This window comes from Grampus griseus (genome assembly GCF_964374135.1).
Source record: "Grampus griseus genome assembly, chromosome: 10".
NCBI classification, from domain to species: domain Eukaryota; kingdom Metazoa; phylum Chordata; class Mammalia; order Artiodactyla; family Delphinidae; genus Grampus; species Grampus griseus.
Window position 1 is genome coordinate 65,430,856 of NC_139004.1, and position 27,306 is coordinate 65,458,161.

Genomic DNA, 27,306 nt, shown 5'->3' on the forward strand with positions numbered 1-27,306 from the left:
ACAGGCTCCAGACGTGCAGGCTCAGCGGCCATGGCTCACGGGCCCAGCCGCTCCGCGGCATGTGGGATCTTCCTGGACCGGGGCACGAACCCGTGTCCCCTGCATCAGGAGGCGGACTCTCAACCACTGCGCCACCAGGGAAGCCCAAGAGAGCTTGTCTTTTTAACGAGTTGAACCCATCTATAGTTATTCTAATTACTGTTATAGCTGGACTTAATTCAATCTCCCTTGTTTTCTAATAACCATATTTTTCAGTTGTTTTTTCCCTTCTTGCCTTCCACCTGAGTTTCCCTTTTTTATTTTATTTTATTCATGTATTTTATTTTTAATTTTTTGATTTATTTGCTTTTATTTTTGGCTGTGTTGGGTCTTTGTTGTAGCACAGAAGGAAAACCACATTCACAGATAGACAAAATGAAAAGCCAGAGGACTCTGTACCAGATGAAGGAACAAGATAAAACCGTAGAAAAACAACTAAATGAAGTGGAGCTAGGCAACTTTCCAGAAAAAGAATTCAGAATAATGATAGTGAAGATGATCCAGAACCTTGGAAAAAGAACGGAGGCAAAGATCGAGAAGATGCAAGAAATGTTTAAGAAAGATCTAAAAGGATTAATGAACAAACGAACAGAGATGAACATTACAATAACTGAAATGAAAAATACACTAGAAGGAATCAACAGCAGAATAACTAAGGCAGAAGAACGGATAAGTGACCTGGAAGACAGAATGGTGGAATTCACTGCCACAGAACAGAATAAAGAAAAAAGAATGAAAAGAAATGAAGACAGGGCTTCCCTGGTGGCGCAGTGGTTGAGAGTCCGCCTGCCGATGCAGGGGACGCGGGTTCGTGCCCCGGTCCGGGAGGATCCCACATGCCGCGGAGAGGCTGGGCCCGTGAGCCATGGCCACTGGGCCTGCACGTCCGGAGCCTGTGCTCCACAACGGGAGAGGCCACAGCAGTGAGAGGCCCGCGTACCGCAAAAAAAAAAAAAAAGAAATGAAGACAGCCTAAGAGACCTCTAGGACAACATTAAATGCAACAACATTCGCATTATAGGGATCCAGGAAGGAGAAGAGAAAGAGAAAGGACCAGAGAAAATATTTTAAGAGATTATAGTCTAAAACTTCCCTAACATGGGAAAGGAAACAGCCACCCAAGTCCAGGAAGCGCAGAGAGTCCCAGGCAGGATAAACCCAAGGAGAAACACGCCAAGACACATAGTAATCAAATTGACAAAAATTAAAGAAAAATTACTGAAAGCAACAAGGGAAAAATGACAAATAACATACAAGGGAACTCCCATAAGGTTAACAGCTGATTTCTCAGCAGAAACTCTACAAGCCAGAAGGGAATGGCATGATATATTTAAAGTGATGAAAGGGAAGAACCTACAACCGATTACTCTACCCGGCAAGGATCTCATTCAGATTCGACAGAGAAATCAAAAGCTTTACAGACAAGCAAAAGCTAAGAGAATTCAGCACCACCAAACCAGCTCTACAACAAATGCTAAAGGAATTTCTCTAAGTGGGAAACATAAGAGAAGAAAAGGACCTACAAAAATAAGCCCATAACAATTAAGAAAATGGTAAGGGGCTTCCCTGGTGGCACAGTGGTTAAGAATCCGCCTGGCAATGCAGGGGACACGGGTTTGAGCCCTGGTCCGGGAAGATCCCACATGCTGTGGAGCACCTGGGCCCGTGTGCCACAACTACTGAGCCTGTGCTCTAGAACCCGCAAGCCACAACTACTGAGCCCATGAGCCACAACTACAGAGCCCGTGAGCCACAACTACTGAGCCCACAAAACACAACTACTGAGCCCACAAACCACAACTACTGAGCCCGCACACCTAGAGCCCATGCTTTGCAACGAAGAGTAGTCCCCGCTTGCCGCAACTAGAGAAAGCCCGTGCGCCGCAACGAAGACCCAAAGTAGCCAAAAATAAATTAAATAAATAAATAAAATACCATTTTTTTAAAAAAAGAAAGAAAATGGTAATAGGAACATATATATCAATAATTACCTTAAATGTGAATGGATTAAATGCTACAACCAAAAGACACAGGCTTGCTGAATGGATACAAAAACAAGACCCATATATATGCTGTCTGCAAGAGACCCACTTCAGACCTAGGGACACATAAAGACTGAAAGCGAGGGGATGGAAAAAGATATTCCATGCAAATGTAAATCAAAAGAGAGCTGGAGCAGCAATACTCATATCAGATAAAATAGACTTTAAAATAAAGAATGTTACAAGAGCCAAGGAAGAACACTACATAATGATCAAGGGATCAATCCAAGAAGAAGATATAACAATTACAAATATATATGCACCCAACATAGGAGCACTTCAATACATAAGGCAACTGCTAACAGCTATGAAAGATGAAATCAACAGTAACACAATAATAGTGGGGGACTTTAACACCTCACACCAATGAACAGATCATCCACACATAAAATTAATAAGGAAACACAAGCTTTAAATGACACAACAGACCAGATACATTTAATTGATATTTATAGGATATTCCATCCAAAACCAGCAGATTACACTTTTTTTTTTAATTTCTTTAAGGCTTTCGTTTTTTTTTAATAAATAAATTTATTTAGTTATTTAGTTATTTTTAGCTGTGTTGGGTTCTTTATTGCTCTGCATGGGCTTTCTCTAGTTGCAGTGAGCGGCGGCTTCTCATTGTGGGGGCTTCTCTTGTTGCGGAGTATGGGCTCCAGGTGCGCATGTTCATTAGTTGTGGCACATGGGCTCAGTAGCTCTGGCTCGTAAGCTCTAGAGCACAGGCTCAATAACTGTGGTACACTGGTTTAGTTGCTCTGCAGCATGTGGGATCTTCCCAGACCAGAGCTCAAACCAGTGTTCTCTGCATTGGCAGGCAGATTCTTAACCACTGCGCCACCAGGGAAGTCCTACACTTTCTTCTCAAGTGCGCACAGAACATTCTCCAGGATAAATCATATACTGGGTCACAAATCAAGCCTTGGTAAATTTAAGAAAACTCAAATCATATCAAGCATCTTTTCTGACCACACCGCTATGAGCTTAGAAACAAATTACAGGGATAAAAACATAAAAAACACAAAGACATGGAGGCTAAACAATACATTACTAAATAACCAAGAGATCACTGAAGAAATCAAAAAGGAAATAAAAAAATACCTAGAGACAAATGACAATGAAAACACTATGATCCAAAACCTATGGGATGCAGCAAAAGCAGTTCTAAGAGGGAAGTTCATAGCAATACAAGCCTACCTCAAGAAACAAGAAAAATCCCAAAATAAACAATCTAAACTTACACCTAAAGGAACTAGAGAAAGAAGAACAAACAAAACCCAAAGTTAGTAGAAGGAAAGAAATCATAAAGATCAGAGCAGAAATAAATGAAATAGAAACAAAGAAAACAATAGCAAAGATCAATAAAACTAAAAGCTGGTTCTTTGAGAAGATAAACAAAACTGATAAACCTTTAGCCAGACTCATTAAGAAAAAGAGGGAGAGAACTCAAATCAATAAAATTAGACATGAAAAAGGAGAAGTTACAACAGACACCGCAGAAATACAAAGCATCCTAAGAGACTACTACAAGCTACTCCATGCCAATAAAATGGACAACCTGAAAGAAATGGACAAATTCTTAGAAAGGTATAACCTTCCAAGACTGAACCAGGAAGAAATAGAAAATATGAACAGACCAATCACAAGTAACGAAATTGAAACTGTGATTAACAATCTTCCAACAAACAAAAGTCCAGGACCAGATGGCTTCACAGGTGAATTCTATCAAACATTTAAAGAAGAGCTAACACCCATCCTTTTCAAACTTCTAAAAAATTGCAGAGGAAGGAACACTCTCAAACCCATTCTATGAGGTCACCATCACCCTGATACCAAAACCAGACAAAGATACTACAAAAAAAGGAAAATTACAGACCAGTATCACTGATGAATATAGATGCAAAAATCCTCAACAAAACATTAGCAAACAGAATCCAACAACACATTAAAAGGATCATAGGGCTTCCCTGGTGGCACAGTGGTTGAGAGTCCGCCTGCCAATGCAGGGGACATGGGTTCGTGCCCCGGTCCGGGAAGATCCCACATGCCATGGAGCGGCTAGGCCTGTAAGCCATGGCCGTTGAGCCTGCGTGTCTGGAGCCTGTGCTCCACAACGGGAGAGGCCACAACAGTGAGAGGCCCGTGTACCGCAAAAAACAAACAAAAAAAAAGGATCATACACCATGATCAAGTGGGATTTATCCCAGGGATGCAAGGATTCTTCAGTATACACAAATCAATCAATGTGATACACCATATTAACAAATTGAAGAATAAAAACCATATAATCATCTCAACAGATGCAGAAAAAGATTTTGACAAAATTCAACAACAATTTATGATAAAAAACTCTCCAGAAAGTGGGCGCAGAGGGAACCTACCTCAACGTCATAAAGGCCATATACAACAAACCCACAGCAAACATCATTCTCAATGGTGAAAAAACTGAAAGCATTTCCTCTAAGATCAGGAACAAGACAAGGATGTCCACGCTCGCCAGTATTATTCAACATAGTTTTGGAAGTCCTAGCCACAGCAATCAGAGAAGAAAAAGAAATAAAAGGAATACAAACTGGAAAAGAAGAAGTAAAACTCTCACTGTTTGCAGATGACATGATACTATACACAGAAAATCCTAAAGATGCCACCAGAAAAATACTAGAGCTAATCAATGAATTTGGTAAAGTTTCAGGATACAAAATTAATGCACAGAAATCTCTTGCATTCCTATACACTAATAACGAAAGATCAGAAGGAGAAATTAAGGAAACAATCCCATTCACCACTGCAACAAAAAGAATAAAATACCTAGAAATAAACCTACCTAAGGAGGTAAAAGACCTGTACTCAGAAAACTAGAAGACACTGATGAAAGAAGTCAAAGATGACACAAACAGATGGAGAGATATACCATATTCTTGGACTGGAAGAATCAATATTGTGAAAATGATTATATTACCCAAAGCAATCTACAGATTCAATGTGATCCCTATCAAATTACCAGTGGCATTTTTTACAGAACTAGAACAAAAAATATTAAAATTTGTATGGAGACACAAAAGATCCCAAATAGCCAAAGCAGTCTTGAGGGAAAAAAATGGAGCTGAAGGATCAGACTTCCTGACTTCAGACGATACTACAAAGCTACAGTAATCAAGACAATATGGTACTGGCACAAAAACAGAAACATAGATCAATGGAACAGCATAGAAAGCCCAGAGATAAACCCACGCACCTATGGTCAACTAATCTATGACAAAGGAGGCAAGGATATACAATGGAGAAAAGACAGTCTCTTCAATAAGTGGTGCTGGGAAAACTGGACAGCTACATGTAAAAGAATGAAATTGAACACTCCCTAACACCATACACAAAAATAAACTCAAAATGGATTAGAGACCTAGATGTAAGACCGGACACTATAAAACTCTTAGAGGAAAACATAGGAAGAACATTCTTTGACATAAATCACAGCAAGATCTTTTTTTGATCCATGTCCTAGAGTAACGGAAATAAAAACAAAAATAAACAAATGGGACCTAATGAAACTTAAAAGCTTTTGCAAAGCAAAGGAAACTACAAACAAGACGAAAAGACAACCCTCAGAATGGGAGAAAATATTTGCAAATGAATCAACCGACAAAGGATTACTCTCCAAAATATATAACAGTTCATGCAGCTCAACATTAAAAAAACAAACAAGCCAATCCAAAAATGGGCAGAAGATCTAAATAGACATTTCTCCAAAGAAGACTTATAGATGGCCAAGAAGCTCATGAAAAGCTGCTCAACATCACTAATTATTAGAGAAATGCAAGTCAAAACCACAATGAGGTATCACCTCACACAAGTCAGAATGGGCATCATCAGAAAATCTACAAACAACAAATGCTGGAGAGAGTGTGGAGAAAAGGGAACCCTCTTGCTCTGTTGGTGGGAATGTAAATTGATACAGCCACTATGGAGAACAGTATGGAGGTTCTTTAAAAAACTAAAAATAGAATTACCATATGACCCAGCAATTCCACTACTGGGCAAATACCCAGAGAAAGCCACAATTTAAAAAGACATACCCATGGGCTTCCCTGGTGGCGCAGTGGTTAAGAATCCACCTGCCAATGCAAGGGACACAGGTTCGAGCCCTGGTCCGGGAAGATTCCACATGCCACGGAGCAACTAAGCCCATGCGCCACAGCTACTAAGCCTGCGTTCTAGAGCCCGCAAGCCACAACTACTGAGCCCGAGTGCCACAACTACTGAAGCCCGCACGCCTAGAGCCTGTGCTGTGCAATGAGAAGCCACCCAATGAGGAGCCCACACACCGCAAGGAAGAGTAGCTCCTGCTCGCCACAACTAGAGAAAAGCCTGCGCGCAGCAACAAACACCCAACACAGCCAAAAATAAAAATAAAAATAAATAAATAAGTAAGACACATGCACCCCAATGTTCACTGCAGCACTATTTACAATACCCAGGTCATGGAAGCAGCCTAAATGCCCATCGACAGACGAACGGATAAAGAAGATGTGGTACATGTATGCAATGAAATATTACTCAGCCATAAAAAAGAACAAAATTGGGTCATTTATAGAGACATGCATGGATCTAGAGACTGTCATACAGAGTGAAGTCAGAAAGAGAAAAACAAGTATCATATATTAACGCATATATGTGGAAACTAGAAAAATGATATAGATGAACTGGTATGCAGGGCAGAAATAGACACACAGATGTAGAGAACGTATGAACACCAAGGGGGGAAGTGGCGGGGGTGGTGGTGGTGGGGGTGGGATGAATTGGGAGATTGGGACTGACATGTATACACTAATATGTATAAAATAGATAACTAATAAGAACCTGCTACATAAAAAAATAAATTAAATTTAAAAATTTTTTTTAAAAAAGGAAAGTGTTTTTTTTTCCCTTTCACCTCCCCATGGCTATTCTTCTGTTCTTCTTTAGTTTACAAATCCCAAGTTTTAGTTAGAGCCCTTCTAACTGCTAAAAGGCATTTCCCAGCCTCCTTTGAAGCCAGGTGTGGTCATATAATTGGCCAGAGATGTAAAGGCAGATCTTCTATGTGATTTCTGGGAAATTTCTTTAAAAGGAAGGGGCAAGGCTTCCCTGGTGGCGCAGTGGTTGAGAGTCCGCCTGCCGATGCAGGGGACACGGGTTCGTGCCCCAGACTGGGAAGATACCACATGCCGCGGAGCGGCTGGGCCTGTGAGCCATGGCCGCTGAGCCTGCGCGTCCGGAGCCTGTGCTCCGCAACGGGAGAGGCCACGGCAGTGAGAGGCCCGCGTACCGCAAAAAAAAAAAAAAAAAAAAAAAAAAGGAAGGGGCATGTCCTTCTTCCCAATTCCTCCTCAGCTACTTGAATGCAGATATGATTGGTCCATCTCCAGCAGTCATCATGGACCCTGAGTTGACCACCTTTAAAGTTGAAGCCACGCACAGTAGAGCAACACGACAAAACAGCTGGATTTCTAATAATAGCAGCATTGAACTGCCCACCTCAGAAATTCTTTTTGGAAAGATATAACCATCTACATTGCTCGACATGCTAACTTTCAGGTCTTTCTTCATTGCTACCAGAGCTTTCCTAATCAATACAACATATTATATAAAAGATGTAAATTCTACTTTTGTATTTCTGGTAGTTACTCCACTAACTTACTAGGATCTATAACTGTTTTTATTTTTCCCCATCATAATTACTTCAACTTATTAACTACATTTCCCTGCAAAAGTAGTTCAGGACATTCTCATCTCTCTTTACTGCTTCCTGTCTCCTCAACTGTCTTCCATGTTGGGATTACCCAGTATTTACTTCTGGATTGTTACTGATAAAGGCTGCTTTCTTAAACCTTTCTTCTTACTATTACTAAACTTTTTTAAAACTTTTTATTGAAGTATATTACATAGAGAAATATATACATTATGAAAGTACAAAAATCAAGACATTCCTGGGAATTCCCTGGTGGTCCAGTGGTTAGCACTTGGAGATTTCATAGCCATGGCCTGGGTTCAATCCCTGGCTGGGGAACTAAAATCCCAAAAGAGGCATGGCACAGCCAAAAAAAAAATCAAGACATTCTCACCAAGCGAATACCCCTATATAACCAGTACCCTCAGACCAAAAAACAGGACAGCACCACCCCCCAGGTGTCTTCCTCATGCTCCCTGCAGTCATTATTTTTCTCTAAGCTAATCTCCATCATGACCTTGACACCCATAGATCAGTTTTGCGGGTTCTTAAGCTTTATATCAAGGGACTCAAACAGTATGCCACGTTTTGTGTCTGGCTTCTCATTCACATGGTTTATGAGACTCAATGTTGCTGTGGCTGGAGAGAATTCTATTGCATGCATACACCACAATTTATCTATCCATTCTATTTTTGGTGGACATTTAGGTTAGCTCCAGTTTGTGACTATGACAAGCTGTGCTGTCATGAACATCTCTGAATGTATCTTTAAGTGAATGTGAGATATATTTCTGTATGCCTAAGAGTGGATTGCTGGGTTGTAGAATATGTACACAATTCGTCATTTAGTACTTGTTGCTAAACCTTCTAAAGTCACTATACCAGTTTATATGCCCCATCAGCAAGTTCCAACACCTCTACAACACTTGACACTACCTGCCTTTTTCATGTAACCATTCTGGGGGATGTGCAGAAGCACTGCATTATGGTTTTAATTTGCCATTTCTGGATGACTGCTGAGGTTGAGCACCTCTCCATATGGTCGCTAGCCACAAGGTAGCCTCTTTTCTTTTTTTAATTTATTTATTTTTGGCTGTGTTCGGTCTTCGTTGCTGCACGTGGGCTTTCTCTAGTTGCGGAGAGTGGGGGCTACCATTTGTTGCAGTGTGCAGCCTTCTCATTGCGGTGGCTTCTATTTTTGCATAACATGGGCTCTAGGTGCACAGGCTTCAGTAGTTATGGCATGAGGGCTCAGTAGTTGTGGCTTGCCGCTCTAGAGTGCAGGCTCAGTAGTTGTGGCGCACAGGCTCAGCTGCTCTGCAGCATGTGGGATCTTCCCGGACCAGGGCTCAAACCCGTGTCCCCTGCATTGACTGGCAGATTCTTAACCACTGTGCCACCAGGGAAGTCCGGTAGCCTCTTTCTTAAAGTGACTGTTATAGGTTTTCTCGCCCTTTTTTCTAGAAGGGGTGTCTGACTTTTTCTTACTGACATTAAGGGGTTTCTTTGAAATTCTGGATATAAACAATCTGTCAGACATACATATTGCAAATAGCTTTCTCACTCTGTGGCTTGCCTTTTCACTCTTTTAGAACAGTCCTGAATTTAAAAGTCATCCACTCAGGCTTCCCTGGTGGCGCAGTGGTTGAGAATCCACCTGCCTATGCAGGGTACACAGGTCGGAGCCCTGGTCCAGGAAGATCCCACATGCCGCAGAGCAACTAAGCCCGTGAGCCACAACTACTGAGCCTGCGCTCTAGAGCCCACGTGCCACAACTACTATAGCCCTCGCGCCTAGAGCCCTTGCTCCGCAACAAGAGAAGCCACTGCAATGAGAAGCCTGCGCACCACAACGAAGAGCAGTCCCCGCTCACCACTAGAGAGAAGCCCGCACACAGCAACGAAGACCCAATGCATCCAAAAATAAAAATAAATAAACTTATTTAAAAAAAACAAAAACCTTAAGAAAAAAAAAAGTTATCCACTCTATCCATGTCCTCCTCTATGGTTTGTGGTGCTGTGTCTTGTGTAAAAATTCTTTGCTTACTCCAAAGTCATAAAGTCCTTGCATTTCTGGTCAACAGAACACTTCACTAGTTGCATACTCTCCCTTTGCACCTTCTGGATTTTACTGCCTGCTCCTGGACGTTAACACTACTTCCCCCAAGAGGTTTTCAAAGAGGAGCTCTGTGTAGAAAACTTTCTAAAGTCATCTATGCCAGAGAAAATTATCTTTACATTCAGATAACAGTTTAGTAGGTTTTAAAATTCTAGTTTTTGGGCTTCCCTGGTGGCGCAGTGGTTGAGAGTCCACCTGCCGATGCAGGGGACACGGGTTCGTGCCCCGGTCCGGGAAGATCCCACATGCCACGGAGCGGCTGGGCCCGTGAGCCATGGCCGCTGAGCCTGCGCGTCCAGAGCCTGTGCTCTGCAACAGGAGAGGCCACAACAGTGAGAGGCCTGAGTACCGCAAAAAAAAAAAAAAAAATTCTAGTTTTAAAGTTATCTTCCTTTGGGACTTCCTTGGTGGTCCAGTGAGTAAGACTCCACACTCCCAATGCAGGGGGCCTGGGTCTGATCCCTGGCTGGGGAACTAGATCCCGCACACGTGCCGCAACTAAGAGCCGGCGTGCCACAACTAAGAGCCACGTGCTGCAACTAAAGATCCTATGTGTTTGGGCTTCCCTGGTGGCACACTGGTTAAGAATCCACCTGCCAATGCAGGAGATATGGGTTTGAGCCCTGGTCCGGGAAGATCCCACATGCCGCGGAGCAACTGAGCCCGTGCGCCACAACTACTGGACCCAGCGCACCCTAGAGCCCGTCCTCTGCAACTAGAGGCCACTGCAGTGAGAAGCCCGCACACAGCAAAGAAGAGTAGCCTCCAGTCGCCGCAACTAGCATGCAGCAATGAAGACCCAACACAGCCAAAAATAAATAAATAAATTTAAATAAACAAATAAATAATAAAGATCCCATGTGTCACAACTAAGACCTGGCACAGGCTAAATAAATATTTAAAGTTTTCTTACTTTGATACTGAAAAAGTATCTCCTAGGTCCATTGTGGCTGTTGGGAAGTTTGATATTAATCTGCTTCTCACTGTGACTTTCTCTTTCAAACAGATTTGACATTTTCCCTACATCTTTGTTGTTAAATTTCAATCTAACGTGTCTTGGTGTGGGCTTTGTTTTTTCTGTCATGTTTAGCATTCTTTACATTTAAGAAGCATCCTCGGGCTTCCCTGGTGGCACAGTGGTTGAGAGTCCGCCTGCCGATGCAGGGGACACGGGTTCGTGCCCCGGTCCGGGAAGATCCCACATGTCGCGGAGCGGCTAGGCCCGTGAGCCATGGCCGCTGAGCCTGCGCGTCCGGAGCCTGTGCTCCACAACGGGAGAGGCCACAACAGTGAGAGGCCCGCATATCGCAAAAAAAAAAAAAGATGTACCCTCTTTCATGATTTCTGAGAAACTCTTGGTCATTATTTCTTGTAACATTTTCTTCCCCTGTCCGTCATTTCCTCTCTGCTTCTGAGATTCCTATTATCTGGACACTGACATTTCTACTCCCATCCTCCACAGCACTTTTCTTCTATTATCTTCCACCTCCTTATCCCCTAGAATTCTTCAACCTGACCTTCCGACTTCTACACTCAAGTCTTGAGCTACATCCATTCTGCTACTCAACCCAGTCCCTGAATTCTCTGTTTCCACGTAGGTATCTCCTTGTTCCTCTTTCATGTACCCATTTGCTCTTTCTCTTTAGGATTTCCATTATGCTTCTTCCGTCCTCCTAAGCAGCTGGGAATATGAATTCTGCTCCAACTAGCACAACATGTCAATTTGTCACTTTCCTTTAATTCTGACTATACTTGTCAGCTTCTCGTTGTGGCTCCCTGTGAGCCATTCACCAGGTGAGATCACCCCGCTCCTCACTCACCATACCCCTCAAATGAGCTCCCCACCTCACAAAGGCAAAGATGGAAGCTAGAGTCTCACAAGGATCACAGGCCAACCGCCGCAGCATCTCTTGGGCCTTATCCCCTCAGCCCTCCTGTCATCCCTCCAAGCACCAGCCATAACAAACTCCTGCTGGCCTTCAACCAGGCCTGCTCTGCCTCAGGACTTCTCCATCTGCTGTCACCTCTGCCTCACAAAGCTGTTCTCCACACCACACTCACTACTGATTCCCTCGCGTCCTTCATGACCATGTTCAAATGGTACCTCAGTGGGGTCTCCCCATCGGCCTGTTTAAATATGCCCAAAGCCTTAGCACTTGCTTATTTTCTTCCCTGATTTTTTCCCACAGTACTTGTAAATCTTCAGACATGTATTTTTTTAATTTATCTATTTTCTGCTCCTTGAGGATAGAAACTTTGTTTTGTTTATTGCTGTATCCTTGGCATCTAGAAGAGTGTCCGGCACTACTGAGGGAGTAGGGAGGCGAATGTGACTTAGGACTTCTGCTCTGAGCTCATTCACCATTGGACACCCTCTACCAGGAGACTCAAGCCTTCAGGGCATTTCAATGAGGCACTTCTCTTTTCCAAAAGCTGTTTCCCTTCACTAGAATCTCTTAGGCCTGAGGGTGTGGAAGGGATGGGGAAAAGCATCAGTAGGAAGAGAAAAAGGCACAACTGAAAACAGTCTCCCTTGGCCAGTACACACAGGCTCTTCCACTCCAAGCTGTCAACCCTACCTCACAGACTAGAATCCAAGCACCTTCTCCCAAGGGGGTTGTCGCAGTTTTTATGTTATTTTCTCTTGGTTCTGTGGCATTTCCATTCCAAGAAGGGAGTCAGCAGGCTGGACTAGTATATTTGTTTCCTATGGCTACTGTAACAAATTACCACAAACTTAGTGGCTTAAACAACACAAAGTTATTATCTTACGGTTTTGGAGGTCCAAAGTCCAAAATTCTTCTCACTGAGCTAAATCAAGGTGTGGGCTGAGCTGTGTTCCTTGGTGGGGGCTCTAGGGACTTCTAGAGGCTGCCCACCTTCCCTGGCTCATGGCCAGTTGAGTCTTTCTCACACTTCACCACTCTGACTCTGCTTCTGCCCTCACATCTGACTCTCCTGTCTCCCTCTTTCATTTTTAAGGACCCTCATGATTATACTGGGCCTACCCAGATAATCTAGGATAATCTCCCCATCTCAAGATCCTTAATCACATCAGCAAAGTCCCTTCTGCCATGTAACCTAACATATTTACAGGTTCTGGGGATTAGGACATGGACTCTGGGGAGGGACATGATCATTATTCTGCCTACCACAGCTATTTTGTCATCTTCTCAAGAACTGGTGACCAGAGTTTCTTAAACTGAAGTCCACGGCTAGGTTTCAGGGTGTCTGTAAAACCCTTGAGATTATTGGCAAAATGTTGCGTCTTCCTGCATGTTTCTTGAGAGAGAGCTCAGAGCTTTCATAATTTTCAAAAGAGCTAAGAGCCCATTACTACAAAACAGTCACTGTCCAGGGCCTGACTGAGGGAAGAAAGCAAAGACCAACACTGTCCCCATTAACTACTGGAACACAGACACGATTCCCCCATCTTATACCATAAGAAAAATTCAACACTTCTGTCCCCTTCTCAGAACATGCATTAACTTCACACCACACATGAACATCTCCTGAGACAGAGGTGCCTGGAGCCCCAGTTAAGGAGCAGAGTAATTCCCGCAGCGAATGACGAGGACAACAATGAGAAACAGGCCCCTGGGTAAGGAGTGGGATGGGATCAAACTATTACCTTTAAGTCATGCAAGACCCCATGCCTGAGCCCTCTTCTCTTCCATCAAAGCCTCTAACTATAGGTGGAGAAAATAAATGCCCTTGACAGAGACAAAGCCACCTCTTGGCAGAGCAGATCCTGGCCCAGATCCTGGCCTCTTCTCTTCTCCTTTCATTCTCAACAAGCAGAGGCTCACTGCCTTGTTCACACACCTGACAGCTTCCCCTGAGATGGCTGCCCAGCATGCTGCTTACCAAAAGCCAGGATTATAGACTCTGGATACATAATTGAAAATGTTTTCATCTGATTTAGAATTTTTTCTTTTTTTCTTAGATCAAAACATTTACTTTTTTGTGTTACAAAAACAAAAATAAATCCAAGGAGGTAATGAAATAAACATTTTTTAAGTGTCCCACCCTGGGTTCTCTGCTCTAGAATTTAGTAAACAGTTCAAGTTTAGGTTGCTTCAGCACTTCTGGATGCTATGGTGTCTCCATCTTATAAGCAAGTTTCTCTAGTTCAGCTCGTAACTGATTGGAGAAGTCATCCTCTACATTGTCATCATCCCAATTATCCTCCCAGACATGGGCATCTTCATCTTCATCTAAACCAGCCCAGTCACAGCCGCCACTGCCGTTGCAGCCTCCCAGGCTGGCTCTATCATAGAGACTAGAATTTTATTTTCTTAGTACAAGTAACTGCCTTAGGAAATAGTGTCTCCCTTACACCCATGTGCCCAGCTGCAGGGAGAAAAAGTCCACTTACTTTGACTGCAGGGTCTGCCTTGGCCACGTGCCATCTTCGTTTTGTGGCTCAATTACTAGCACCTGAGTGAAAGGGGAAACCATATTAGGAATGTGCAAACCATCTCACTGTTGACATGCTCAGAACCAAAAGATACCTGTCCACACACCCTGGGCAGAGCTGTCTGCTGGGGCATGGCTTGGGCCCTCCTACCTGACCCTGGTACAGCCCAGCATCCTGCACAGTGTTGTCTAGCTTGCTCAACTGCTCGTAGGTGTTGCTCATGTATTTGTTCCACAGCCGTGTCTCACGGTCCACAGGGATGTTGAACAACTTCCGCATTTCCTTCTCAATGGTTGCTGGGGACAGGCAGAAACATCACTCAGGGCTTTCTCCAGAAGCAAGACCAGCAACAGCCATGGCAAGCTAATGCTCATCCTCCGTCCTTTTCAGATGGTCACTGGATGCTCTGGATCAAAACTTCTGACCGACCTTAGCCCCTTGGTGACTCCTAAGGCAAACATCTTCCATGGCATCCTCTTACACTCATACAACCAAAAATTGTCCCTATGCTTCCCATTCTTTAATGATGTGGGTCCCCATTTTTAGCACAGAAGCAACATGGAAAAGTCAGAAAACTTACCTTTGGAGGTAAGATAGATTTGGTTTCAAATGCTAGCTCTGCCGTTTTCTCACTGAGATTTCTGAATAAGTGACATTAATCTCTCTGAATCTGCATTTCTTCACCCTTCTTACCATATGTTAAGTGGGCAGATACCATGCCCAGTGTTTTATACAATATGATTCCCAGGCTTAGCTGTCCACAAGAATGCCCTGGGGAGCAGGCTCCCAGGTCAGGACTGGTAACCACAACCCGAGATTATTTGGGTAACAAGTCTGAAGAGGGTGCCCCAGCTTCCCTCTCATTAGCCACAATGCCCTGCACTCTCACTGGATACCTGGAACTCCAGCCCAGCTACTCACCGATGGTGTCTGACTTGCTGAAATGGCAACTCAGCACATTGGTGGGGTCACTGTTCTCACAAAGCTTCAATTCCAGCAAATACACCTCCACCTTGCAGTGCTTGACAAACAGGCCATGCTCTACAACCTGTAAACAAGAGGCACAGGTGAAGGAGCAGTGGTTCCACACCAGGGCAGTCTTGGAAGCAACATGTCTCATCAGTGGCAAAAGGCACAATCCACATGATAATCAGTTTCCTTAAGTGATAGGGGGATCAGAAGTACAGATTTTTAAAGCCACTGGCATCTGTCCTAGTTTAAAAACCTTACTTCCACTCATTAGGACCAACCAAGAGCATCTGGATGGAACCAGAGCTGGCAACAACTGTGCACAACAGGAAAGTCATTGTTCATCTCTTAGTGGGTATCATGATGCTTCCCCTGCAGGGTCTGTGGAATTAAGAGGCCTAGAGAATACAGTTAAAGCCCTTGGCAGCACGCTCGCCACATGGCAGGACTGTGGGCAGGTGCCGACATCTGTGGGAGGCTGGCATGCCCCTAACCATTTGATACCTAACCCCTCTTGGAGTCCCAGGTTTCAAGGTGGAGAAAGAAGGTAGTTCTGGCCCTGAAGAGCAACTCTTAGAAGCTTGGCCTCAGGACTGCAGCCTTTTCCTACTCTGCTAAGAAGGAAAACTAAACACCAGGCAGAGTAAGAAATTTACCCAGTGCCTACGTATCAGCAGTCATATGGACTCCTGTGATGTCCCCCTCCAGTGGGATAAGCAAACAACTGTGGGAATCAGGCTGGTGGTATTCTCACCAGTCCTGTCTACCAGAGAGGCTAACAATCTGGGTTTCTCTCCCAGGGCCTGCCCTCCAAGAGACTGTTCTCTTGGATATAAAACACCTGTTTTCCGAGGTACTCAACAGTGTGACCAGAGATTCTTAAGCACAGGGGGAGGGACTTCGCGGGTGGGGCAGTGGTTAAGAATCTGCCTGTCAATGCAGGGGACACAGGTTCGATCCCTGGTCCGGGAAGATCCCACATGCCGCAGAGCAACTAAGCCTGTACACCACAACTACTGAGCCCGCGAGCCACAACTACTGAAGCCCACACGCCTAGAGCATGTGTTCCACAACCAGAGAAGCCACTACAATGAGAAGCCCACGCACCTCAACAAAGAGTAGCCCCCACTCACTGCAACTAGAGAAAAGCCCACATGCAGCAATGAAGACCCAACACAGCCAAAAATAAACAAAAACACCAAACAAACAAAAAAGCACAGGGGGAAAAGCAATATCAGAAAGGTTAAGTTAAACAAGAAGCAGTACATTACTGTATATCCATATGACCCCAAGTGAACTTTCTCTCACAGAACCTTCCAGAATGTGCTCTCACTGCACCGCTGGACATATCCCAAGCCACTGGGCAGCTGTGATGTCTGGAGGCCTCCATTCAACTTCTTACGTATGGCCAGTACCCCAGGAAACCAACACTAGTCAGTGTCAGGGAGCACTCACAGACACTGACCAGCAGGTGTAACAATTCATGTACTCACTTTTCTGACAATGGGCTGCTGGCCTTCTACACAGCCATACCAGTTTAGTAACTTATTCCAGGCCTCAGCTGGGACCAATACATAGTCCAATTCATCAATTAAATGTTCTTTCAAGGTCTGACTCTCAGGATCTGAAAAAGGAAAACAGCACATAGCTCACTGCTTTTCTCCCCAGAAATGTTTGTTTTACATGATTCTTATGTACTTTTCAGAAACATGAAAAGCATTTATAGGAAGAAGTACAAAATTCCAAAATTCTGTCACTGGCCATAACACAGAGCAGACCTGGAGTCTTTTTTTTTTTTTTTTTTTTTTGGTGGTACGCGGGCCTCTCACTGTTGTGGTCTCTCCCGTTGCGGAGCACAGGCTCCGGACGCGCAGGCTCAGCGGCCATGGCTCACGGGCCCAGCCGCTCCGCGGCATGTGGGATCCTCCCGGACCAGGGCACAAACCCGCGGCCCCTGCATCGGCAGGTGGACTCTCAACCACTGCGCCACCAGGGAAGCCCCAGACCTGGAGTCTTTAGGCATGCTTTCTGAACATTTTATGAGGAACTTGTATTTCTTCCATAGTTGGAGGGAGAAGGAAAGAGAAAAGAGAAAAACTCCAATTTACACTTCCAAAGTGCTTCCAGATTCCACAATTAAAATTGTTTACTATGAATATTTAATGTAATATTCTGCTTAGTGAAACTGCATTAAGGTCAGATATCATCTTCCTTTGAAAGATTTACTAAGAAAGCAAAGAAACAAATCATTGAAGTTAAATATATTTTACCAAGAGTCATTTAGCATTCTTAGTTTTCAACACTCCAAGTGAAAACTCAGCTGGACATCGGCCATGTGGAGGGAGAACACCTTTAACATGTTAAGCATCCATCTTACACCCCACACGGAGGCAACATGACTGTGAGTCAGAAAAAGACATCCATGGTCTGAAACATACTCTCTCAATGGAGGACCAAGGGACTGGATCAAGGGAAGACTAATCATCTCCCATCAAGGAAGCCTCCCTACTAATAAGCCTGTGCCCATCTACACCCACTACCGCAGTAGTGGAAGCCACTGTTCTCCAGACAAATGAAGCCATGAAGCCAGGGAAGCAAAAAGTACCCACAATGGTGCAACTCATCTGTAATTCAAGGCAGACAATGTTAAAAACAAACAAACAAAAAAAAACAACAAAACAAAACAAAAAACCAAAAATGGCATGCACAAGGTGACCAGGGCTTCCTATCACCTCTCCCACCAGTTTACACCCTACCCCATGAGGTCTTCTGCCCTTCCTCAGGGTGAGTTTCAGATCTGATCCATCTCTGCCTTTTTCATTTCCAAGAAAAAAGGAAAGGAACTAAACAGGCTTGGAGAACAGGAATACCAAGGTGAGAAGGATGAACGGAAAAACAAAATGTGGTATATACACACAGTGGGATATCATTCAGCCTTTAAAAAAAAGAAATTCTGACATGCCGTTAACATGGATAAACCTTGTGGACTTTATGCTAAATGAAATAAGCCAGTCACAGAAAAACAAACACTGTATGATTCCACTTACATTAGGTACCTAGAATAGTCAGACTCAAGAGACAGAAAGTAGAATGGTGGTTGCCAGGGGCTTGGGGGGAAAGGAGATTGGAAATACTATTTAATGAGTATGGAGTTTCAGTTTTGTGAGATAAAAAAGTTCTGGAGATGGGTTGTGCAACAATGTGAACATACTTTACACTATTGAACACTTAAAAATATGCAGATGGTAAATTTTATGTGTATTTTACCATAATTTAAAAGAAAAAAAAAAAGTGGCTCCTTCTCACTGATGAGCCAACCACATTCCACAGCAGCTCTGGCATGATTAATACTGACCGACCACCCCTTTTCTATTTAGCAACAGAAGGATGGCACAGGGATAGTACTTATCAGTCTACTTGAAACAAGAGCTTCTGAAAAAAACTGACACCTAAACTCCAAGGTTTTCTCTGATTTGCAAATTAAAACTCATAAAGGTTATTCACTTGTCTTACTTGGAGACATACACCTTCATTTCTAACACTAAGCACTATGCAGATCTGGCCACGCAGCAGCCAGAAACCTTTAAATGTGGGAAAGGAACCGAGAGCTTTTAGCATCATCAACCCCAAGTACATCAATTCTTACAAGGCTTTCTCCTCTGGGGCTCAGTGACAATTTTCTCAAAATGTCATTCTTATGACACTATAGGCAAACACAGGAACTTAACTGGAATTTTCAATGCAGTTCACTATTTTCACTTAAAACTGGATCAGTCCAAGGGCAGCATGCTAAAAATCACACATGAGTTTTACAAAAAGGATTTGGACTCTGCAAATTTCTCCAACAGAGGCAAATAAAGGCAAAAAAGGAGAGCACAGTTTGGTCTAAGCATTGGGACTCCAGATATACAGCAGGGACACAAATGGAAACAAGAGAGGGGTGCTCTGCAGACAACATTAGCAAGTTGCCCTTCCCCCTCCTTCCTACAAGTTCAAGAGCCCCTTCTAGGTCATTCCCATGACCCTAGGCGGAAGGCAGCCAGACTGGGACTGGCAGGTGACTGGAGAGCCCAAGAACTAAGAGGGTGGCCCTCACTGGCCAGAGATAGACCATTCCCACACTGTCAATGTTCCAGGGTCTGAACAGAATGTACTTCTCACTTCCCAAGCACACAACAAATGTTTTGAGCCTAAGCCAGGTGACATCAAATTGGAAGACCACAGAAGGAATGCTTGTCCTTAGCTGAAGGTCAGGCAAAATTACTTCAGAGGGTCCCTCCAGCTCTAGCATTCTCATCACCAATACTATTAAAAGCCTTAAGAATTCTCCTTTTCAAAAAAAAAGAGGGAAAAGGACAAAATGCAAACACAATGCAATGATCCTTTGGGGTAACTTCATGGTATACTGCCACCATCTGACTTACATCAATAAACAAAGCCTATGACATTACTGTCATTCAGACCTCCCCTAAAACAAGGTACATGCTGAAGCACTGATCATTTTTAAAAACACTCAGGTAGTGTTATGTACTTGAATCAAGCCTCAAAAGCCTCATGCACTGTCTGCCTTCCTTCTGCCCTGATTGTGGGCCCAGGCAACAGATCACCTCTGTCGTGGTTGCAAGGGAGTCTAAAGCCAGGCAGAACAAAGCCTAAGAAAGGCCAATTGCCATTTCTGTGCATCTAAAGGTGCAAGCCAAGCTCAGGTTTGTCATACATCACTTTTTCAGTCACTTCTTCCATTGGGAGCTGACTGTGATCATAACTCTACTAACCTTCCACCTCCCCTTATACTACTTCTATGACAAGCACGGCCATCACAGGAATGCTTGATGAATGTTGACAGGTCTACAATTTACTTCACTGCAAAGGTAATACAGAAAATTCTGGTTCCCAAATTTCAGATTCCAGATGCCGTTTCAAAATGATATCCTAGGGCTTCCCTGGTGGCGCAGTGGTTGAGAGTCCGCCTGCCGATGCAGGGGACATGGGTTCGTGCCCCGGTCCGGGAAGATCCCACATGCCGCAGAGCAGCTGGGCCTGTGAGCCATGGCCGCTGAGCCTGCGGGTCCGGAGCCTGTGCTCCGCAACGGGAGAGGCCGTAACAGTGAGAGGCCCGCGTACCGCAAAAAAAAAAAAAAGATATCCTATTTCTTTCCATTCAATACACTAATCTAAAATCTGAAATCTCTAGCAGAACTAATTTGAAAAAAAGAGAAAGAGACAGGCAGACAGAAATTTAAAATGCTAGAGGCACACTCTTACCAAGAGTAGTTAATTTAGGGAAAAAAAGCAGCTTAACTTCTCCATGAGGGTCTGCATAGACTTCTGCTATAGACAAAAGTCAAGGACACTTGTTTCTATCCCCTCACAGTAGCAAAGTCAGTTTCAAGATATCCATGTTACAGATAAACATGACCTCAGGCCACTACCCAGGTGGACATTTCAGTTAGATAAGCAACAGGATACTGCACCTGAAAAGAGTCCGGAGTTATCTATCGGGCCAGGAAACAGATTATGTTCACCCACACTGTACATATCCCAGCTGTCGAAGCCCACATACTTCTTCCACTGCTTGAACCACCGGCTGTCAATAAGATACCTAGAGACAGACAAAAATTTACCATACCAGGCAAGCTGAGCTTTTAGGTTCCTGCAGCTGCTCCCTCAATTTTTGTATGGTCCTTCCACTTGGGGAGCAAGCAACCCCCACTGAAAAACACACTTTGAAGAGCAGGAGCAGGACCAGGCCCTGCATGGCACAGTGAGCCTGGCCCAAGGCAGGCATCCATTAAGTGAAATGATTGTTGAAAGAATCCATAAATGAAAGGAAGGAAATGACTGGCTTCAAAATGCTTGTTTAAAGAAATTCTTTCTATGGGGAAAATCTTGTTTGCTAATGACCATGTCATTAATTTCATAATGATCTTTGTAGAGGTCCTTGTCCAGGCAGACAGTTTGGATACAGTGCTTTGCTTGATATGAAGAGCAGTAAAACAATTTTCTTTCTAAAAATGAGGTAATAACATCACACACTTCAGTTTTCCTCTGAGGACCAAACAAGATATCAAAAAATGTGTTTGCGTGTGTACATATGTGTGTGTGTGTGTGTGTGTATACACACACACACATACATGTACACATATATACATGTACATATATACATATAATATTGTCTTGGTGTGTTTATCTTGTCAAAAAAGCATTAAGTTGATCTGGTTATATTTTAGAAGTATCACCATGCTGTTTTACAATTAAGACAGAAGATGGGGAAAACCTCTGTAGGGGAACAAAGCACAACAATTATATTGGTGAGTCCTTCAAATTTTACAACCAACACACTTCAGAGATCAGGCAGCTTCCCCAAGGCCACAAGGATCCATAAGTATATCCAAATCTCTAAAATGCTCTTTCCCCTCCAAACACTTTTAATGTGTGATTTTAGTCTACGTGAAACTTCTCTGCTTCTGCTGAGTATTTTTCATGTGCCACCACTACTCAGGATATCATCTAAAAGTACTTCTGCCTGCCCTGCCTTTCACAGCCTGGCTAGCTCAAGAACACTGTAAAGACTGAATTCTTCCTAATCTCAATGCTTCTCTTTCCTGCTCAATTCCTCTGTCACTATAAGGGGCATTATGACCACTACCATAGTTTCCTAAAGAGGGTTGATCAATCATATTCAATGCAAAGACAAGCCCCAGTTTTCTGCTCCCACACAATAATACCACCCAGGAATCTCTTCACTGGTGGAAGTCCTGTCCCTTCTACTAGACAATTTATTAAGAAAAACTTCCTGACTCAGACTTGCTCTTCTAAATCCTGGTCTTTTAATCCTCTTTTTAGTTAGGCTCTAGGCTACCTGCCTCTCCCACTCTGAAATGCTGCCGCCACAATTATTTTTGACATCTGCTACCAAAATAACCTGCGGCTCTCAGACATTTGCTCAGCCTCTGACCTTGACGTCCGTTCGGCAGTTTACAAGTATCTACTTCGGATCTACGCCTCAACCAACTGAAGGCAGGGGCGCCAAATATCGCTACCCTGGTTTTAATAGTAAGGAATCAGGGTCTGTGAGGTGTGGACGCCTTCGCCCAAAGTCACAAAGCGAGTCCTCAAAGGTAAAGACCTCTCCTCAACCTGAAGATCCCCGTGAGCATTCCGCTTCTGTCCATCCCGTAGCCCTAGCCTCCGCCGGATCCGCCCCGTGGGGCTCCGAATGGACCGGGACGACCCTCAGCTCCACCCACGCTTTCCCAGAGGTAATCTAGGGCTCCCTCCCCTAGAGGGAGGGGCGGAGTTCAAGCCACTCTCTCAGGGTCACTAACATCGCCCCCGCCTGGCCCCTGCCCAAGCTGGGAAAGAGGGGCCGGACCTGAGCGTCCGAGCGCCGGCCCCTGACCCTGTGGGGCGGAAAGGCGGGCCCAGCGCTCACCACTGCGCCCCTCGTTGGAGCGTGGTCCTCATTAAGGCCCCGAGCTCGGATTTCTGGGTCTCCGCATCCGGTCGCTCACAACAGCCCCCGCCTTCCGCCATCTCGTCCGTGTCTCCGGCCCTACCGGCCCGGACATCCGCCTCGCGCACAGCGTGCTGTGGTCCGCGCCCACGCACGCACGCACGCACGCACACGCGTATGTGCGCGCGCCCAAGCCCCTCCCTTCGCCGCGGCCCGCTGCGCCTGCCAGCCTCTGTCTTTCCAACACCCACGACGCGCCGCCCCTCTCCCGCCAGTGCGCGGTGGAGCCGGGAGGGGGGCCGGAAGGGAGGCGGTGCGGAGATGAAGTCGGCGCTTCCTCCGCCTGGCAGGTCTCGCCGCCTGGTGGCCGTCCGGCACCCCTTTCCCTGTCCAACCCGGTGATCTCAAGGAGTCAGACCGCAGGCCCCACGACGCTTCCGGCACCCCCTTCCGGCCAGCGGTGTTATCCTGGTCTTAAATAAACGCAGCGCCAGGTGCGAGAAGCCCTGGAACTAGATTTTCTTGTTTTCACTCCAGCCAGTCCACTTTAAGCAGAGACCTTAGGCAAGTCTTTAGCTGCCCAAACGTGGGCTCCAGGTCCCTGTACGGGAGACCCTACAGAGATTTTGGAGAGTGCCAGGTGCACCAGCGCTTTGGGACCGGGACTCGACGGTGTGGCCTAGTCATTAGCAATAGTGTCCGTCTGGACGCCAGAATCACCTGGCCCAGGCTGAATTCCACAAGCCCTCCACTGAGCTAGCTGCTTACTTTGTCAGGGAGGCAGGCAGCCACAGAGGGGCCATAGCAACGGGGGTGGGAGGAGAGGACTAGGTGTATTCTCCACATTAGATGTCCAGGCTGCTGATTTGTTGCTACAGCAAGATATAGTGTCCTCAACACCGTATGTTTCCCACTCGACCTTGCATACAAAAAACACAGCCCTCCTCCTGGAGGGGGAAGTACACCCAGAGCAAGGAGGAGACCAGGCAGCTGGCTTAGGTGAGTCTACCAGTTCCCACCCTCAGAGAAAAATAAGACCCAGTACCTGCCTTTATACGATCTAATAGAGGAGAGGGGATCTTCCACAAATAGCCCCAGTGCCAAGAAGTGCGTGATAAGCACCGTTACAGGCTATGAACCAAAGACTAGACCCAGAGCTGTGAAAGGGAGCCTTTGACTTAAGTACCTTTTGAGTGTGATTTCTTTTTTTTTTTTTTTTTTGGTCTACGTTGGGTCTTCATTGCTGTGTGCAGGCATTCTCTAGTTGCGGAGAGCGGGGGCTACTCTTCGTTGAGGTGCACGGGCTTCTCATTGCGGTGGCTTCTCTTGTTGCAGAGCACAGGCTCTAGCCACGTGAGCTTCAGTAGTTGTGGCACACAGGCTCAGTAGCTGTGGCCCACGGACTTAGTTGCTCTGCGGCATGTGGGATCTTCCCGGACCAGGGCTCGAACCCATGTACCCTGCATTGGCAGGCTGATTCTTAACCACTGCGCCACCAGGGAAGTCCCAAGTGTGATCTTGAAGAAAGCATAGAAATGACGGTGCATGTTAAAGGAGAGGCGACTAGAGGCGTCAAAGAGAATTTCTGGAGCAAGCAAGAAAGGATTAAAGAGTGAAGATTAGGCCAGTTGAGCTGGGCACAGACTGAAAGGACCTGAGAGCTAAAGCTAGAAGGGAGGCCGGAGGGACCATATGTCCTGCCTTAAATGACGCACAGATATTGTAGGAGGTTGAAGAGCAGAGAGAAATAGCTGAGGGTGCTTTATGCCTACAGTGGTGCAGCCCAGAGACCTACTAGGAACCTTTGGAAAGGTGCCTATGAGGCAGGAGAGGAGAAACAGATGAGCCATGTTCAGTGTTGGGGGTGGAAGAGAGAGCTGGCCTGGTGAAGCTGTGGTAGGTCATTTGAACAGATTTACTATTTTTATGTTGGGTTTTGGCTAATTGAAATTAATTTGCACTCCTAGGACATCTATCACACACCATCTGGTAACAGAGGCCTTTTGGCATTTGGGTAGATAGCAGGGGAAAGTAATTTGGAATTAAAACTGCCTTGAATAACCACATAGCAGTTAATCCCCTGTAGATAAGAGTTACCATCACGTGATAATTCTACATCTGGGGAGCCAACCCTGACACCCCAAGTGCCCTCCTGTGAAAGTTCTTTGAAATTGTTAAAAATGTTATCAAATGAGAAACACTGCCTTTAGTCCTATTTATGGAAGAAGAAAGTTGGGTTACTGACATGACTTCAGAACCTACATTACAATGTCTGCTTGCCTCTTCTTTTTTTAGCAGTTTCTCCTATACCATTTATGGCATGGGTCAGAGTCTTAAGGAAGTAGGACAGGTTGTCAGCACCACTAGAAAGAGGGACAAAACCTAATTATAAAAATGAAAACTTTGGAAAATCTTTTTAAGCCTGGATCTCTTCAGTGCTATTAAATAGCTGTAAAAATAGTACACTAATTATGGGTAGTCCCTAAAAATTTATATTAAAATTATCAAGTGCCAGTAGTTAAACTGCAAGGAATAATGTGAAACTTCATAATCAGATCGCCATTATTTCCAGTTTTAAAACTTTCTTAGTGAGTTTGATTATATGTTAAAAACTGAGAACTAGAAACAATGAACATCTGCCTGTGTGTTCCTGGTGTTGTGAGAGTGACCCGCGGATTTGGGAGGAAAGGAGTTGAGTGATTCAACTCAGGAGACACCCTGGCCCCAGGACTGTGATCTCTGTTGGGCCATTTCCCCTAGGGAGAGGTATGGGCCTAGTAGGCCCCTCTCTTGGCCCTGCAACCAAACCCCAGAACTGAACAACTCACTTGTTGCCAAGGGAGCTTGGAGCACAACAGGAAGGAAAGCAGGAAGAGAGCTGGAGGCGACAGGTCTGGCTGATTGGTTACATACTACGATCTTGGACTGTGATGATCTATCTAATTGAGGGTTTGTAATGTCTGGGTGTGTGAACTTTAAGTTTTATTTGATTCCAAATCATAAAGTTCTTGCCTTGGCTGGTACTATGGCTTGCTCTAAACCTACCTGGAGTTGGCCCTCCCCAGTCACCCTTGGTCCACACTTGGCCGGCAATCATAGAGCATATGTGGCTGTATTCACAAATACTGGGCACCTTTTTTTTTTTTTTTTTATCGGCTGCATTGGGTCTTCGTTGCTGCGTGTGGGCTTTCTCTAGTTGCGGTGAGCGGGGGCTACTCTTCGTTGCGGGGCGTGGGCTTCTCACTGCAGTGGCTTCTCTTGTTGCAGAGCATGGGCACTGGGCGCGTGGGCTTCAGTAGTTGCAGCACGTGGGCTCAGTAGTTGTGGCACACGGACCCTAGAGAGTGCGGGCTTCAGTAGTTGTGGCATGCGGGCTCAGTAGTTTTGGCCCTCAGGCTTAGTTGCTCCGCGGCATGTGGGATCTTCCCAGACCAGGGATCGAACCCGTGTCCCCTGCATTGGCACGAGGATTCTTAACCACTGCACCACCAGGGAAGTCCCTTGGGCACCTTTTGATTAGAGGTGGCATCAGGAGAGAAATACTTTTTTTTCCTTCTTGCCTGTGCTTCCTTACCTTGCCCAGGGGACTGTGAAAAAGTGAAAGCCTCTAGAGGTACATTTTAGAAGAATTAAATGTCTTATCAGTGACACTTTCACCTCTGTTACATAAGCGTTGGGTTACTGGGGAAGGTGACAGAGGCAAAAAACTGAATGAATCTCACAGAAAGGACGTGGGATCATTTTTCCCATGTTGGATATTCCATTCTGGTTATGCCACTGTCGGTAGCTAGCCCTGATTTGGTGGGGAAGGTGTTGTGTCCTGGGCCCATGTGTGGTCATGTCTCCTCTTCCTGCTCTAATTCTGTTACCATCAATGTCTTAACCTTAAATAAGCATTTAGATATTAATTGTATGTGTCATTTTCCCTTTGCACAGAGCAAATTCTCCATAAGCATTTCTTGGGTGAATGAATGAAAGAATTATCCAGAGAGTAGTCATTTTTTTCATTTGACTGATAATCTGTTATGTCCTCCCAGTCCCTACCGTCCAGGGGTTCCCAGCCAGTGAGGTTGGGGAAGATGTTTTCACATGTAATTATAGTGTGTTGTGTGATAAAAGTGCTAGAGGAACATGGAGGGTGATGCTGTAGACACTTTGCTAGGAAGGAAACATAAGCAACTGGTGTAGGAAGCAGAGGTATGCTTAACATTAAAGATGAAAAAAAAAAGATGAAAAAAATTAAAGACAAAAAAAAAAGGGAGGGATTTCCCTGGTGGTCCAGTAGTTAAGACTCTGCACTTCCAGTGCAGGGGGTGCGGGTTCGATCCCTAGTCGGGGAACTAAGATCCCACATGCTGCGCAGCGGTGAGGCCCAAAAAAAAAAACAAAACGGTACGCTTAACATCCCCCCTGACCTTTGAGGATGCATGATGAGTCTGCCAAGGAATCCTGAGGGGACCAGGGCTTCTTTAGATTCACACACATGTACACAGGTATAGCCACGTGCTGGGGACAGAGGAGGCTGGGGTAATAGGTGCTTCTTCTGCAGGG

At 45.0% G+C, this 27,306-nt stretch overlaps 1 protein-coding gene across 1 annotated transcript in view; it reads right to left on the minus strand.

Moving 5' to 3' along the window:
- USP4 (ubiquitin specific peptidase 4) overlaps positions 1–22,862 on the minus strand; it is a 50,369-nt gene extending 27,507 nt beyond the window's left edge. Inside the window, exons 1-6 of the mRNA XM_082663289.1 lie at positions 22,735–22,862; positions 20,774–20,901; positions 16,793–16,923; positions 15,252–15,378; positions 14,481–14,626; positions 14,289–14,350 (exon numbers count right to left, since the gene is read on the minus strand). Coding sequence (XP_082519415.1) covers positions 14,289–14,350; positions 14,481–14,626; positions 15,252–15,378; positions 16,793–16,923; positions 20,774–20,901; positions 22,735–22,835 — 695 coding nt within the window. The 5' untranslated portion in view covers positions 22,836–22,862. The remainder of the gene's footprint in view (positions 1–14,288; positions 14,351–14,480; positions 14,627–15,251; positions 15,379–16,792; positions 16,924–20,773; positions 20,902–22,734) is intronic.
- Positions 22,863–27,306: the final 4,444 nt, after the last annotated feature.